Below are 15,439 nucleotides of genomic sequence, written 5' to 3'. Positions count from 1 at the left end.
CACACGGGAGCAGATGAAAGGGGAGGAGGAGAGAGTGGAACACAGCCTGGCCCACCAGGCCTTGAGGACGATATTCCCGCTCAGAGCAGCCAGTCCACAGAAAAGACCACATGGCCGGCCCCACTATGAGTAACGACATCCCTCACAAACCAATAGCCCTACAGGGGACAACACTGGAGATAGTGTGGGAATTGCACCCGATCTGAGGCCGCCACACTGAGGCAAAACACGAAGGGGGTGCAATAGCAAGGGAACGGAGCAGCGAGGTCCCCAGGGAATGGCGAAGGTGGGCTTTGGGGCCAGGGCATGGTGCCCCAACAGACTGGGCTGGAAAACACTCCTAAAGGTCAACAAACAGTCCTTGAACTAGCTACAAGCTTTTCTTTCTTGTTGTGTTTTGTTTTGTTTTTTATCATTGGTTTGTTGTTTTGTTGTATATTGTTGCTCGGTTTTGCTCTATCTTATTTTTGTGCATGTTATTATCTCCCCAGGTCTGTCTAAATAAGATAGGCTGGATGAATAGTCTGGAGGAGAAAACAATGGGACTGACAATTCCAAGGAGACACGGGTGAAGGGGAGGTGGGGGGAAAGGTAGTGGCATTAACATACCCAGGGACAAGGGAAATGTAACCAAGAGCAATTACTGAAACCCAAATGAAGACTGAGCATGATAGTGAGACAAGAGGAAAGTCAAAGGAAATAGAGGAAATAACTAGGAGGTAAAGGGCATTTATACAGGTCTAAATATAGATATGTACATATATAAATATACTTATTTATGATGATGGGGAAATAGATCTATGTGCATATATTTATAGGTTTAGTATTAAGGTAGCAGATGGACATTGGGGCTCCACTCAAGTACTCCCTAAATACAAGAACACTTTCTTCTATTAAATTGGCATTCTCTGATGCTCACCTTCCTGACACAATCTCTGAAGACAAAGCAGGTGCATAAGCAAATGTGGTGAAGAAAGCTGATGGTGCCCGGCTATCAAAAGATATAGCATCTGGAGTCTTAAAGGCTTGAAGGTAAACAAGTAGCCATATAGCTTGTTTATGAAAGCAACAAAGCCCACATGGAAGAAGCACACCAGCCTGTGCAATCACGAGGTATCAAAGGAATCAGGTATTAGGCATCATCAGAACAAAAAATCATATCATTGTGAATGAGCGGGGGAGTGCGGAGTGGAGACCCAAAGCCCATTTGTAGGCCACTGGAGATCCCCTTGCAGAGGGGTCTTGAGGAGGAGGGAAGGAGGAGACGAGCCAGTCAGGGTGCGATGTAGCAATGATGAAACATACAACTTTCCATTAGTTCCTAAATGCTTCCTTCCTCACCCCACCCCCACCTTACTATCATGATCCAAAGTCTACCTTACAAATCTGGCTAGACCAGACGATGTACACTGGTGCAGATAAGAACTGGAAACACAGGGAACCCAGGGTGGATGATCCCTCAGGACCAGTGGTATAAGTGGCGATACTAGGAGGGTGGAGGGAGAGTGGTTTGGAAAGGGGGAACCAATTACAAGGATCTACATATAACTTCCACCCTGGGGGACAGACAACAGAAAAGGGGGTGAAGGGCAAGATATGACAAAATAATAATTTGTAAATTATCAAGGATTCATGAGGGAAAGGAGAGCGGGGAGAGAGGGGGAAATGAGGAGCTGATGTCAGGGGCTTGGGTGGAGAGTGGATGTTTTGAGACTGATGATGGCAATGAATGTACAAATGTGCTTTACACAATTGATGTATGTATGGATTATGATAAGAGTTGTATGAGTCCCTAATAAAATGATTTAAAAAGAGAGAAAATGTTCCAGTCAACTGACAGAAGATGGGACCTCCTCTGGAGAGCCCAGCTTTCTCCCAGACATGAAGGTTTTCCACAGAGAAGTTCTGAGAACAAGCAGCTGCTCACACGCACATGCACACACGGACACCCTCTCTTCCTCCCAGCAAACAAGGAAATGAAACACCAGGTGCAAAGTGCCAAGGGGATTAAAAAAACTGTGCCCAGTCAGTTCTATAGATAAATGATTTTATTCCTAAGAAATTTTTTTTAAAAATCAATGAACAGATTTAATAGCAGATGAGACCAACTAAGAGAATTTTGTGAGCCGAAAGATGGGTCATAGGAAAGACTGTAGCACAAATAATTATCAAGGAAATGACTCCTCAATGTTTATTGCTTTCCCATCAAAAAGGGGGCGGCAATCAAACAATAACGACCTCCTTTTAAAGCCTTCCAATATTATACCAAGGTTACATACCCCCCTCCAAGATAATGTCCCTGGAAATGGGCTTTCTAAGATTCTAATATGTCGCTTTTTCTATTAAGGAACAGTATTTCCGCTTCTCTCTACAAAACTCTGAAAAAAACACACTATTGGTTTCCTATGTGTACATGTTAGCACTAATGCATGCAGTCTGATGTATGTTTTAGAAAAGTCACACTCACTTATATAAAAAATATTTCAACTCTCTAACACTCATTGGGTCACCGTGAACAGAACAGACCGGATAGATTTGGTTGTTTTTTTTGTATTCCGATTAAAAGGAGCATCGCCACAAAAACAGCATTTGCAACGCTAGGGTGATGGGGATGTTGCTGTGAAGTACTGTGACAAGAGCTAAACCGCATAGAGGTGAGGGAAAATGCAAAACTAAAGTAAAAATGCTGGTAAAACGAATATATTTTCTAGTAAACTCTTCTTGGACAAGGGACATGAGAGATGGGTGATAAAAAGTATGATGAAGAAAGAGTTCTCTGAAAATAGTAAAAATTGATCATTTATCAAGGGGTCATGAGGGTGAGAGGGTGGGGGAGGGAAGGAAAAGAGGAGCTGATCCCAAGGGCTCCAGTAGAAAGAAAATATTTGAAATGACGATGGCAACATATGTACAAATGTGCCTGACATAATTGATGTGTGGATTCTTCTGATAAGAGCTGGAAGAGCCCCCAATAAAAATGATATATCTTAAAATAGAGAGAATTATTTCCTTTCAATATTCCCCTATGGAATGGGAAGGTTTTATAAGAAATGCATTGGGGGAAGAAGCAAATCCAAAGGCTTGACTAAACAAAACAGCTTTCCTATCTGTGAGAAGGTGAGGACAATACAGAAGTAATAAGGGGACAGGGAAATAAAAAACAAGGGGGAGTACAGTTCAGCCTGGAGTAAAGGCACAGGCTGCTGTTAGTTTAGGATATACACACAAGAGGCTTCAAAAAGTTCACAGGAAACTTCCATTATCTAGTCATTCCATTTTCCCACGAAGTTTCTGAAGCCCCCTCCAATATACAAATCAGTGGTGGACAGTTTACAGCCGGGGCTGGCAAATTACAGCCCTGGGCCAATCCGGAGGGAAGCCTGCTTCTGTATGCCCATGAGCGACAGGTGGTTTATGTATTTTTAAGAAGATGGGATAAAAAAAAAAAAGAATATGCAACAGAGACAGCATGTGACCTGCAGAGCCTAAAATATTTACCATCAGGCTCTGACACAGGGAAAAAATGTGACCTACTATTTAGAGGATGAAAATGGAGAAAACTGGGTGGTAAGGAACTAAAAAACCAGGGCTAATAGAAGGGAGCACACGGACTGTTTCAGGAACAAGACAAAAAGTTACTGCCATGGAGTCAATTCTGACACACAGAGACCCTACAGCGCAGAGAAGACCTGTGGATTGCCGACGCTGTAAACCTGCACAGGAGCAAAAATTGTCCTATGGAGCAGACAGTGTTTTTGAACTGCTCACCTTGTGTTTCGCAGCCCAATGTGCATCCCACCACACCCTCAAACCCCATAGGAATAAGAAAACCAAAAACCTAATTCCCTGCCATTGAGTTGATTCCAACTCAAAGTGACCCTATCGGACAGAGTAGAACTACCCACCCACCCCTGACGGTTTCCAGACCGTAAGTCTGTACGGGAATAGAAAGCCTCATCATTCTCCAACAGAGCGCTGCTGGTTTCAACCTGCTGGTTTTGTGGTTAGCCGTTCAATGTGTAACCACTATGCCGCCACCATCGGGGCTCACCAGGAATAAGTAAAGGATGAGCAAATGAATCAAAGAGGAACAAGGGATTTAAGTAGATTTAATGAGATGCCACACTCATCTGGGAAGGAGAAACAAGTGACTTCACAGCACGTCTGACAGCTTAACAAGCACGAGTTATCACGTGTGTGAAAAAGACCAGGCTCTCATGTGGGAGGTGTGATGACAGACATTTAAGACAAAGAACTATGAGAGCAAACCCCTAACTACCGATTGCAATGCACACACGAGGAAAGAGGTGAAATTAGAATCTCAAGTAAAGGTCAGCTCGGTGCACCAACCAACAGAGCAGGGAAGGACCAGGCTCAATGACCACGGGGACAACTGATGAGTAACTACAGATATTCAACTGGCTGTAGTAGACACTGCCACCAAGATGCTCAAAGAACAGGAAGATGCACTAAAGAGATCACAGGCTTTGGGAACGATGCCAAATTCTAAAGAGCTAACAAACATGTTCTCTGCACCTACGAACACACAGGTATCCCATTAGTCTTGGGAATTCTTACAACTACAAAGCATTGAGGGGAAAACTGAAGATGCAGGACCAAGCCAAACTCACTGCCTTTGAGTCGATTCCAACTTAAGGCAGCCCTACAGGACAGGGTAAAACGGCCCCTGTGGGTTTCTGAGCCTCTAACTCTTTAAGTGAATAGAAAACCTCACTTCCTCCCACGGAGAGGCAGGTGGTTTCAAACTGCTCACCTTGTGGTTAGCAGCCCAATGCATAACCACTATGCCACCAAGCCTCCTGAAGATGAAGGAAACTAAGTTAAAAAGTCCAGCATTACCCTAGTGGTGGCTGAGACAGCATTCTTCACTATTCTATAAATGAACATCTTACCGTTGTTGTTTCTGGTTCCCATTGAGTCCGTTCTGACTCACTGTGCTCAGTGACCCACTACGACAGTTCAGAAGTAGATGGCCAGGCCTCTCTTCCATCGTGCCTCCGGATAGGTTCAAATCGCCAAATTTTGGGCTGGTAGTCAAGCACCACTCAGCAGTTTGCTCACCCCTTTACCACATAACACATCTGCTCACTGAACAGCCACGGCTCTTCCCGCTAACACATACCAGGGGTGCCCCTGCCTCAGGGGTGTCCCTCTCCTGGAATAGTCTCCCACAGACATCTGAGGTCACATATATATTTTTCAGGCAGGTATCTTGACTACTCTATTTATAAGGGAAATCCCTCTCCCTCCTTCCTCCTTGCTCAGTATCCCATCTAAACAGGGAGGAGTAGACAGTATCAGACTGGTCTTTTCACCAGAAAACTGAATACTGGGTGTCAAGAAGTGCCTGTTTGAAGGCATTGGGCAGCCACCAAGACAGGGCTAGGATTCACGAGAAAAGAGAGCCTCACAGGAAGCTCCACATTCAAGCGGGCTGGCTCCCAGAGGGCATTTTCTAAACCACAGGGCAGAAAACCCATGCTCAGGCTGAAAGCCGAAGTGCCACCGAGTAGAAGGGTTTGGTAGCGAGGGTTGCCAGGACAATTACAATCTGAGGGATAGGTATGAGAGCAGAGAGATACAGAAATGCCCCCCTTTGGGTTTGTAGCTAACTCTAAACCTGTGCATGCAACAAGAGAAACCCACCAACACCCTGCTGCCACCCAGTCGATTCTGACGCACAGCAAGCACACAGGACTGAGGAGAGTTGCTTCTTTGGCTTCCCAGGGTTGAGTTCGAACTGCCGGCCTGGTGGTTATCTCACAGTGCTTCCAGAGCTCCTTTGCACAAGACAAGACTGCAGAAAATCTAACAGAGAGAAGCTACAGGGAGGTCAAAAGCGACGTAGAAATTTCAGGGGTCACTTAGTGCAGGGAGATGTTGGAGTCAGGGCCCTATCATGTGAAACCCGAGAACAAACAAACAAAACAAAAAAGCTCACTGCCATCAAATCACTGCTGACTCCTAGCTATGCTGTGAGACAGGGGAGACTTGTCGCTGGGAGTTTCCAAGGTTGTAATGCTACAGGAGTGGAAAACCCCTTCTTTCTCCTGAGCAGCAGCTGGTGGTTTGGAACTGCTGTTCTTGCAGCCCAACACACAACCACGACGCCACCATGGATCCGAAATCCCAGAAAAGCCAGTCCAAATATAGGATTCAGGCAGTAAAAGTATGTATTAAACCCTAGATAGAAGGTCAAAACTAAAACAGACCTACCCTAGTAAAGGTTGGAAAGCATCAAGTCTCAACAGGGTCAAGGCAATTCACGGGCAATTTACTGTCAGAACAATACTGGTCACCTTGGAGGAATACAAAATAACCCAGAGGCTCTACAACGTATCACCCATAATACCCAACACACAGTAAAAATCTACCAGACACACAAAACAGGAAAAAAATGTGACTGACAAGTGAAAAGTCACAATCAGCAGAAGCAAATCCAGAAATGAACTAGATAGGAGTGAAGAGACAAACACATCAAAAGAACTATGATTACTATGTATTTTTAAAGAAAATAAGAACAAAGTAGATCGGAAGCTAAGCGCTTTCAATAAAGGACAACATATTTTATTCATAGCTCTTCTCACATCATTATGTATTTATACAATTTACTTGTGTGTTATGTTTAGGGTTTATTGCATTCCTTAGAATCTAAACTGCAAGAAGGCGAAGACTTTTATCTCTTTTGCTCACTGCTCTCTCGATAACACATAGTACAATCATTGGCATATAATTTGCCTCATATATGTTTACTTAATAATGAAAAAAATCAAAATACAAACAAAAAATATAAAGAACTGATGACCAAAGACATATCTTCTCTTCCTATGTTCAAACTCACTCCTACTTAAAGACATTCAAGACAAGATACCATTTTTTATCTCTGAAATACTGCAAAAAATTTAAAGTCCATTAATCCCCAGTGTTGGTGGGAGTGTAACTGGCACAACCTACTGAGGACAGACAGCAGTATCAAACAGTGTTTGAAATGCCTATCTTTCAGCCAGCAATTGCACTGCAAGCAGTTTTTCCTACAGATACACGGCTACCGGTTAACAATGTTTATATAAAGAACATCCACTGCTCACTGAAGTAACAAAGCCACAACTAATATCATATCTATCTGGCAATAAGGAATTCATTAAGTGAACTATGACCTACCCATATAATGAAGTGCCATGCTGCTCTTAAAAAGAATAAAGTGGGGGAGGGGCAGAATAGATAGACCTGTAAATGCAGGTATTGCCCTGTGAGAAAAGAAAGATACAAAAATAACCTGTATAATATAATTCAGCTGTGCAAAATATCTTAAAGCACACATACATATATTTCCAGGGATAAGCAAAGAATCCCATGGCGTCTGTGCTTTAGACCTCCAATTTCAGCAAGTCACAAGTTATTAACATAGTGATAGCCCTTCCTAGCCTTAGGGAGAGATTCAAATAAGATAAAGAAGGTACTGTAATAAGTCCTTTGAAGTTTACCAAACATGATGTATATCTGAAAGCTACTGTAAACAACAGGAATAGGGATGTTGTTGGAGGCATCAAGTTGATTCCAACTACGGAGACCTCATGTGCCAGTGTACAACTGCCCCATGGGGTTTTCTTGGCTGCAATCTTCAAGGAAGGAAATCACCAGGTCTGGGAATCCACTGGGTGAGTTCGAAACACCAGCCTTGCGTTAGCAACCCAGTACTTTACCATTTATGCCACCAGAGTAGCATCCTAAAAATAATCTTATGGCATAAGCACTGGGCTGCTAACCACAAGACCAGCAGTTCAAAACCATCAGCCACTCCTCTGGAGAAAGATGAGGCTGTCTGCTCTCTCCTTGGACATATTAAAGGTACTAAAGGGAAGGGAGTCTATGAGATTTGGCCTCACTGTCAGAGATACAGTGCATGGCTATCTTGCAGTAATAACTTCTGCCTTGGGTAGATTAGAAATATGGTTTAGGAAAAAGTAGGTACGTGGTATTAAGAACAGAGGATATAAGAAAGTATAATTTGCTGCAAAGGAGGTGATGGTCACAAGTTTAAGATTAAGAAAAAATCTAGTCCTTCCACTTCACAATGGTCACAGTGAAGTGCTGTAAACCCAATTAGGTAGGAACTAAGCACTAATGAAGAAAGCCCTCATGCTCAAGATATGACAAAATAATAATTTATAAATTATCAAGGGTTCATGAGGGAGGAGCGGGGAGGGAGGGGAAAATGAGTTGCTGATGCCAGGGGCTTAGGTGGAGAGCAAATGTTTTGAGAATGATGAGGGCAATGAATGTACAAATGTGCTTTACACAATTGATGTATGTATGGACTTTGATAAGAGTTGCATGAGTCCCTAATAAAACTATTAAAAAAAAATCACACACACAAAGACCTGCCCCCCTAAAAAAGAAAGAAAGAAAGCCCTCATGCTAAGCCAAATTCCATTGGAGAAAGCGTGTGCTTCGCGATGAAAGAGGGTGCTCTTAGAAGGAAACGAGTTGAAATGATAGGTAAATTGAAACGGCTCTGGGCTGATGAGAGAGAGCACACACTTACTCTTCTCGTCAAGGTGTGCCAATGTGCCCTCCCTGCACTTCCTTGGCCCTCACGCTTTCCCGTTCCAAGGGGCTGGCATGTAAAGGGAGGCTGGTTGACAAAGTGTGCTGGTGACAGCACCTGGAGGAGCAGTGAAGAACATGATCAAGGAGAAGAAAATCACTTACAAAACAGATGTGAATCCAAAAGATAAGCAGAATGGAGCCTTAGTAGGAGGGTAAAACAATAACCACAATCAGTGGTCTCTGAAAAGATCATTGTATGTTGTGTGCGTGTGTGTGCATGCGCACACTACCACATACAAAACCCTGGTCAGAGGCCTGCACTCTGGTCCTGCTACTCAACTGAAAGTCATTCATCCTCTCTGAGCCTCGTCCCCACCTGTGCGATCAAGATCCAACTTCGTGCCCTCCCTACAAGACAAAGCTGCCAGGAAGAGCTAATACAATAACGTGTGCAAACATGCTCTGGACACTTAACACACCACACGCGACCTAACATTGTGAAAGTGATAAAGGACGTGCTCTATATTCTGTTTAAGAAAGCAAGGAGGTGTGAATATATGTGGCTCCATGTTCGTTTCAATGGCTAAACAAGAAATGAACACTTCTCTTAATGCAGAAAATGAACACCCGTGATTAATATTTATCCTTTGCTCCAAAAAAATGCCTTTTTAAAAATTCAGCTATTAGTGGGGAAAAACAGAAAGAGCTTTAATGCAAGAGAAAGGTTTTATCTGCCCTTTGGAAACCAGATAGGTTATACAGCATTTTCTTCTGACAGGAAAGCCATTTCATAATGGGAAAAGATAAAATATTTCTAAATGAATAGGCATACCTAAAAATACAGTAACATAAAAGATAGTATCTATTTCAGAATTTGGGTAAGATTTTTCAGACAGTAGGTCATAATCATCAGTAGATTACAAAACCAATTTAATGAGTCACAGCTAGCCTTTTTCTGGAAAATCTTACAGTACATTAGATTTAATAAAAGTACGTCCTATTTTGTGGAATCGTGTTTTACTTAGTATGCATTAGTACCGGGGGTCACAATCTAAGTACTTTTCTTATGGAGGCTTGTGGTTCAAAAACTTCAATGTCACTGCTAAGAAAACCGATAGGCACTCAGCATTCTAAATGGAGCTAAGGCTACCCAGGAAGAACTCAAAAGCAGCTGGTACTCAGAGTAAACAACAGATCAAAAGGAAGAAAAGAAAGCACCACTGAGGTCAGCCTTTTATTTTTCCTACAAGTCATAAGACATCAGTGATCAAAAGAGAAGAACACCTTTCCTTCTAGGAAGAAAACAGTCAAATATGAAGAGAAAGGGGTGGCACTAAGAAGACTATCAGAGCAAAGGGAAATGCCAAGCCCTCTTCTTCGATCCTTAGTTTCCTCACCTGCCAAGTAAGGGATCGGACTGGGCGGTGCATGTATGTATCGATCGTCCTCACTCGAGCATCTGCTATTCTGCTCATCTGAGGTCATAGTAAGTCAGGAGATGAGTGTTTGATGTGCAGCCAAGAGCCTTTGTCTCTAATGACTAAAGAAAGAAAATTAAATAACACCCCCTTCACAAATTTAAAGGAAAAACAAAGCTATTGACTTGTCATTTTTCTGCATTTCTGTTTTCCGCACCTTACCGGTCTGGAGGGCAGAGTCAAAATAGCGTGTAGACAAACATGTTACTATCTGCCTGCCAGCGACCATGGAACCCTCAGGAGAGGCGCATTGGGGGCGATAAATAACCTGCCAAAAGTACTCACAATGACTAATAAGATACACGTAAATGGTTCATACCAACTGCAACTGGTAATGCGTCTTAAAAATTAAAGATGAGCTATTCTACCATTTCCTATGGTGTTTTTGTATAGTAGGATCAATCACTGACGCCTAGTTATTCTCTAACTAAAGACACCAATTGCTTCCTTAATGTTGTTATAATCATTTCAGTTTCCTAGCCTCGGCTCGGCTGCTTGCCCTGATGGCTGGCTCTCTCCTGTCAGCAAGACTTGACTGCACTTGAAAGAACAGGGGTTGGAAGCTCTCAAATAAACAGACGCTTACAAGATCAGTTCATCGCATAGCACAAAGCTGCTCTGGTTGATGATAAATGATACTGTGAGGAGATGCTCATGTAAAGGTGTGTGTTTCATGTGGATGTCATATTTGGGGGGTTATCTCTGAAACTGGAGGGAGTCTATTCCACTTCTAACCAAGACTTCCCTCTCAGGAAATTCAGGCAGGGCAAATGTTACCAGAGAGAAATATAATCCAACAGGGCTGAATGGAGATCCTCTCAGAGGGGTGAACACAGAGAGAGAGGCCACGGTATTCCTCCAGAGAGCGATTTGACACGAGCACAATGATTTCAGAACAGTCATGAGGAAGGAAGTACACAGGCACCACACACCCTACATTGTTTCATCTCACCACATCATTTGTACAAAGAGAGAGGAGAGTCAGCATATTATCTCTGACCCATTCTTTCTAAAAGTTCACATTGCTCATCTTTTCTAATTCCCAACAGATCACTATCTGCTTTAGAAAACACATTCTCCCAAAGGACACCCCTCTGGCTGACTTGAGAATCCAGGTGGCCATTCAAGTGATCAAAATGCAGAAACCGAGTCTGGCCCCATCAGGTTTTGCTGACTTCACTGGTTAGTGCACTCACTTGTCTTTTGCTAACATCCACCTGCTTTGGAATATACGCCAAGGAAATCACCTGATATTTAATTTACCAAATAACATACACGCAGCTGATTATGTATCATCCTACTGAAAATGGGGATGATCCCAATTTCTAAAGCTCACTCTGGGCATATCAATACTCTCTACTGAAAGGCTCCAATATGCACATAATGGATGAATAAAACATGGAATTGGAAAATATACACCGAAAATATGTATGAGTAAGAAAGAAGGCACCAATCTCTGTGAGATAAGTGTTTTTAAAATATGCATTAAGGGGAAATGAGGTCCTGAAGTCAGCATAAAAGCTTTTAGAGTCAAATATGCAAAAAGCAAGCCCCACAGAAAAATGAAAGGAGAGAGAGATTGGGAATAAACGGCCTACTGATGAAAGGAAGAATCAAGCATGACTGCGCTGACAAACGTCAATGTTGTTACTTTTCTACCAGACGACAGCATTTCTTACAGTGAGTGAGCAGAAACGGACGGACAACGCTATCCTGGACCACTCACTACCATCGAGTCAATGCTGGCTCATGCAGACCTCAGTGGTTTCCAAGCCTGTAACGGGTTATGGGAGGAGAAAGCCCAGTCTTTCTCCTGTGGAGCTGCCGGTAGTTTCAAACGGCCAACCATGGATCGCAGTCCAAAGTGTAACCACTAGGCCACCAGGGCTCCTACCCCAGTACGAAGCCCACCTTAACGAAGGCTGGACGTGAGTGAGAACAGACAACAACGATACAGACTCATTCGAGGCAACTTGGGGCTCCCAGAAACAAATTTTGCGTATTATGTGACGCCTAAAAAGCTGAAACAATTTTGAATTTTGTTCTTAACAATGAAATATGAGGGAAGTTCTTGAGTAAAAATGCAAGCTACAAATAATGAAAAGTTGCTAATTACAGATGGTAATAGAAAGAATGAGAGTCTGGTAACTTCGAATAAAAGCATTTCTGATTTTAGAAATTAGCAACTGGTCTCAAATGATACATTCAAGAAAAAGGCACAGTTAAAATTTTAAATCCTATAAATATTTATTATAAAATATGGTCTTTAAAAGGGCTTAAAGAGTAATAGCATTGTGTAGAGTTTAGAGGAAAGCCCCAAAACTAGCATTCAACACAGAAAACATAGACAGCCCATAAGAAAAAAAGTTACTGTATACAAACATTCTTGGGGTGAAGACCAGGTGGTATGGCAGGGGCCAGAACAAATACAGGTATACATATGGTAGCCAACTAAAACAGAGGGGTGGGGGAGAAAAAAAAGAAATGGGTAGTGGGAGTACAGAGCACTAACCCACCCAAGGGGAGGGTCTTGTTTATATCTCCACAGGGAAAGAGGGTCCAGACTTCAACCCAGTGCTCCAAGATGTGAATGCAACATGCCGGCATGGAGTGGAGAGGTCTGAGGGGCTGGCCCCAATCCCAACTAGATAGACAGCTGCCCCTCTCCCCAGAAGATTTATTTCAGAGGACAGCACTGAATCTGCAGCTCCGGGAGAGGGACATGTCTGATCAGAGCACAGGGGAGCACATGAAGGGGGAAGAAGAGAGAGTGGAGCACATCCTGGCCCACAAAACCTTGATGAAGAGATTCCTGCTCAGAGCACTCAATGCACAGAGAAGACCATATGGTCGGCCCGACTATGAGACACAACATCGCTCATTGACCCATAACCCTACAGGGAACAACAATGGAGACACAATGTGGGAATTCGCCCTATCTGATCCCACCACACTGAGGCAAAACACTAAGGGCATGGAACAGAACAGCAAGGGGAACAGAGCAACGAAGTCCCCAAGGAATACCAAAAATAGACTTTGGGTCCAGGGTTTGGCACCCCACCATACTCAACCAGAAAACACTCCTAAAGGCCAACAAACAGTCCTTGAACTAATTACAAGCTTTTCTTTCTTGTGTTTTGTTTTATTTTTGTCATTGGCTTATTGTTGTTGTTTTGTTTTATTTTGTTGGTTTTGCTTTGTCTCGTTTTTATGCATGTTATTATCTCCGCAGGTCTGTCTAAATAAGATAGGCTGGATGAACAATCTGGAGGAGAAAACAACAGGACTGACAGTTCCGGGGGACATGGGAGAGGGAGAGGTGGGGGGAAAGGTAGTGGCATTAACAAACCCAGGGACAAAAGAACGAGTGATCCAAATTGGTGGTGAGGAGGGTGTAGGACGCCTGGTAGGGCATGACCAAGGGAAATGTAACCAAGAGCAATTACTGAAACCCAAATGAAGGCTAAGCATGATAGTGAGACAAGAGGAAAGTGAAAGGAAATAGAGGAAATAGCTGGGAGGTAAAGGGTCTTTATAGAGGTCTAAATACAGGCATGTACATATGTAAATATATTTATATATGAGGTTGTGGAAATAGATCTATGTGCATATATGTATAGATTTAGTATTAAGGTAGCAGATGGACATTGGACCTCCACTCAAGTACTCCCTCAATGCAAGAATACTTTGTTCAATTAAACTGACATTCCATGATGCTCACCCTCCCGACACAATCACTGAAGACAAATGCGTGCATAAGCAAATGTGGCGAAGAAAGCTGATGGTGCCCAGCTATCAAAAGAGATAGCGTCTGGGGTCTTAAAGGCTTGAAGGTAAACAAGGGACCATGTAGTTCATAAGCAACAAAGCCCACACGGAAGAAGCACACCAGCCTGTGCGATCATGAGGTGTTGAAGGAATCAGGTATCAGGCATCATCAGAACAAAAAATCTTATCATTGTGAATGAGGGGAAGTGCAGAGTGGAGACCCAAAGCCCATTTGTAGGCCAGTGGACATCCCCTTACAGAAGGGTCTCAGGGAGGAGACGAGCCAGTCAGGGTGTGATGTAGCAATGATGAAACATACAACTTCCCTCTAGTTCCTAAATGCTTCCTCCTCACCCATTATCATGATCCCAATTCTACCTTACAAATCTGAGTAGACCAGAGGATGTGCACTGGAACAGATAGGAACTGAAAACACAGGGAATCCAGGACAGATGATCCCCTCAGAACCAGTGGTGAGAGTGGCGATACCAGGAAGGTGAGGGAAGGGTGGGGTAGAGGGGAAACCGATTACAAGGATACACATAGAACCTCCTCCCTGGGGGGACAGACAACAGAAAAGTGGATGAAGGGCAATGTCAGATAATGCAAGATTTGAAAAAATAATAATTTATAAATTATCTAGGGTTCATGAGGCAAGGGGAGCAGGGAAGGAGGGGAAAAAATGAGGAGCTGATGCCAGGGGCTTAAGTGGAGAGCAAATGTTTTGAGAATGATGAGGGCAATGAATGTACAGATGTGCTTTACACAATTGATGTATGTATGAATTGTGATAAGAGTTGTATGAGCCCCTAATAAAATGAGTTTTTAAAATAATTTTCATTTTAATAAATATTTAAATTATAAAATGAATAAACACTTTACAGGTTTCTAGAGGGGAAAAAAACATAGCCAAGTTAGATGCTCCCTTTCTATATTTAGTAATACTGATGATTAATATTCAAGTAAGTTTCCCTCAATCAACTCACCCAACATTTTCTGCGTCCTCATCACACTCAGCTTTATATTTGCAAGGTCCACACTTGGAATGTTTTCTGTGAACGTCTGTCCCAGACCCTTCCTCTTCTGCTTAAAAAGGAAAATGAGATTTTGGTCTTTCATTGCTGGAAATATGTAACTTTATGACAAATACTAGTGCCATCTTATTTCTGAAGAAGACATAAATTCATTTACATTTTGCACATAAAGTTCATTCTTCAAAGAAAAGGAAAATTCTATTTTCAACCAAAAGTTAGGAACTTTTCCAGATGTGCTTCAAGCTTTTAGTAGGCATTAGCCCAGTTCTGGGGAAAATGGAACCAGGCTTTTAAAAACATTCACTTCCAAAATCAACCACTGCTTTACTCCCAAAACATTGCTGATACAGCATACAGTCTCTATCCCCTGAGGATAAACAAGTATTGAGGCCAGAAAAATGACCTTACACTGTGTACACAAGGACAGTGTCGTAGGTTTGGATAACCAGTTTTCAAAAGAATTACAACATGGAATTTTTAAAGAGAGCAAACCATGAGGAATACATGTCGTCCAGTGAGCACCTGATTGATATAAGTCTGTGGGATGCTAGTGAGCAAACAAGAGTTGGAGCACAGGGCAGTATGCCC

General features: G+C 42.8%; 1 protein-coding gene across 2 annotated transcripts in view; it reads right to left on the bottom strand.

Moving 5' to 3' along the window:
• The window catches only part of TMEFF1 (transmembrane protein with EGF like and two follistatin like domains 1), a 102,714-nt gene that overhangs the window by 25,915 nt on the left and 61,360 nt on the right, over positions 1 to 15,439 (bottom strand). Inside the window, exon 5 of one of the 2 annotated variants that reach the window (XM_075560230.1) lies at positions 14,804 to 14,903. In XM_075560230.1, the coding sequence (XP_075416345.1) occupies positions 14,804 to 14,903 (100 nt within the window). The remainder of the gene's footprint in view (positions 1 to 14,803; positions 14,904 to 15,439) is intronic. The other variant, XM_075560231.1, reaches the window with a different exon arrangement.

The sequence above is a fragment of the Tenrec ecaudatus genome, chromosome 10 (assembly GCF_050624435.1).
Source record: "Tenrec ecaudatus isolate mTenEca1 chromosome 10, mTenEca1.hap1, whole genome shotgun sequence".
NCBI lineage: Eukaryota > Metazoa > Chordata > Mammalia > Afrosoricida > Tenrecidae > Tenrec > Tenrec ecaudatus.
Note: the sequence above shows the minus strand (reverse complement) of the source record. Positions and strands in the feature narration are given on the sequence as shown.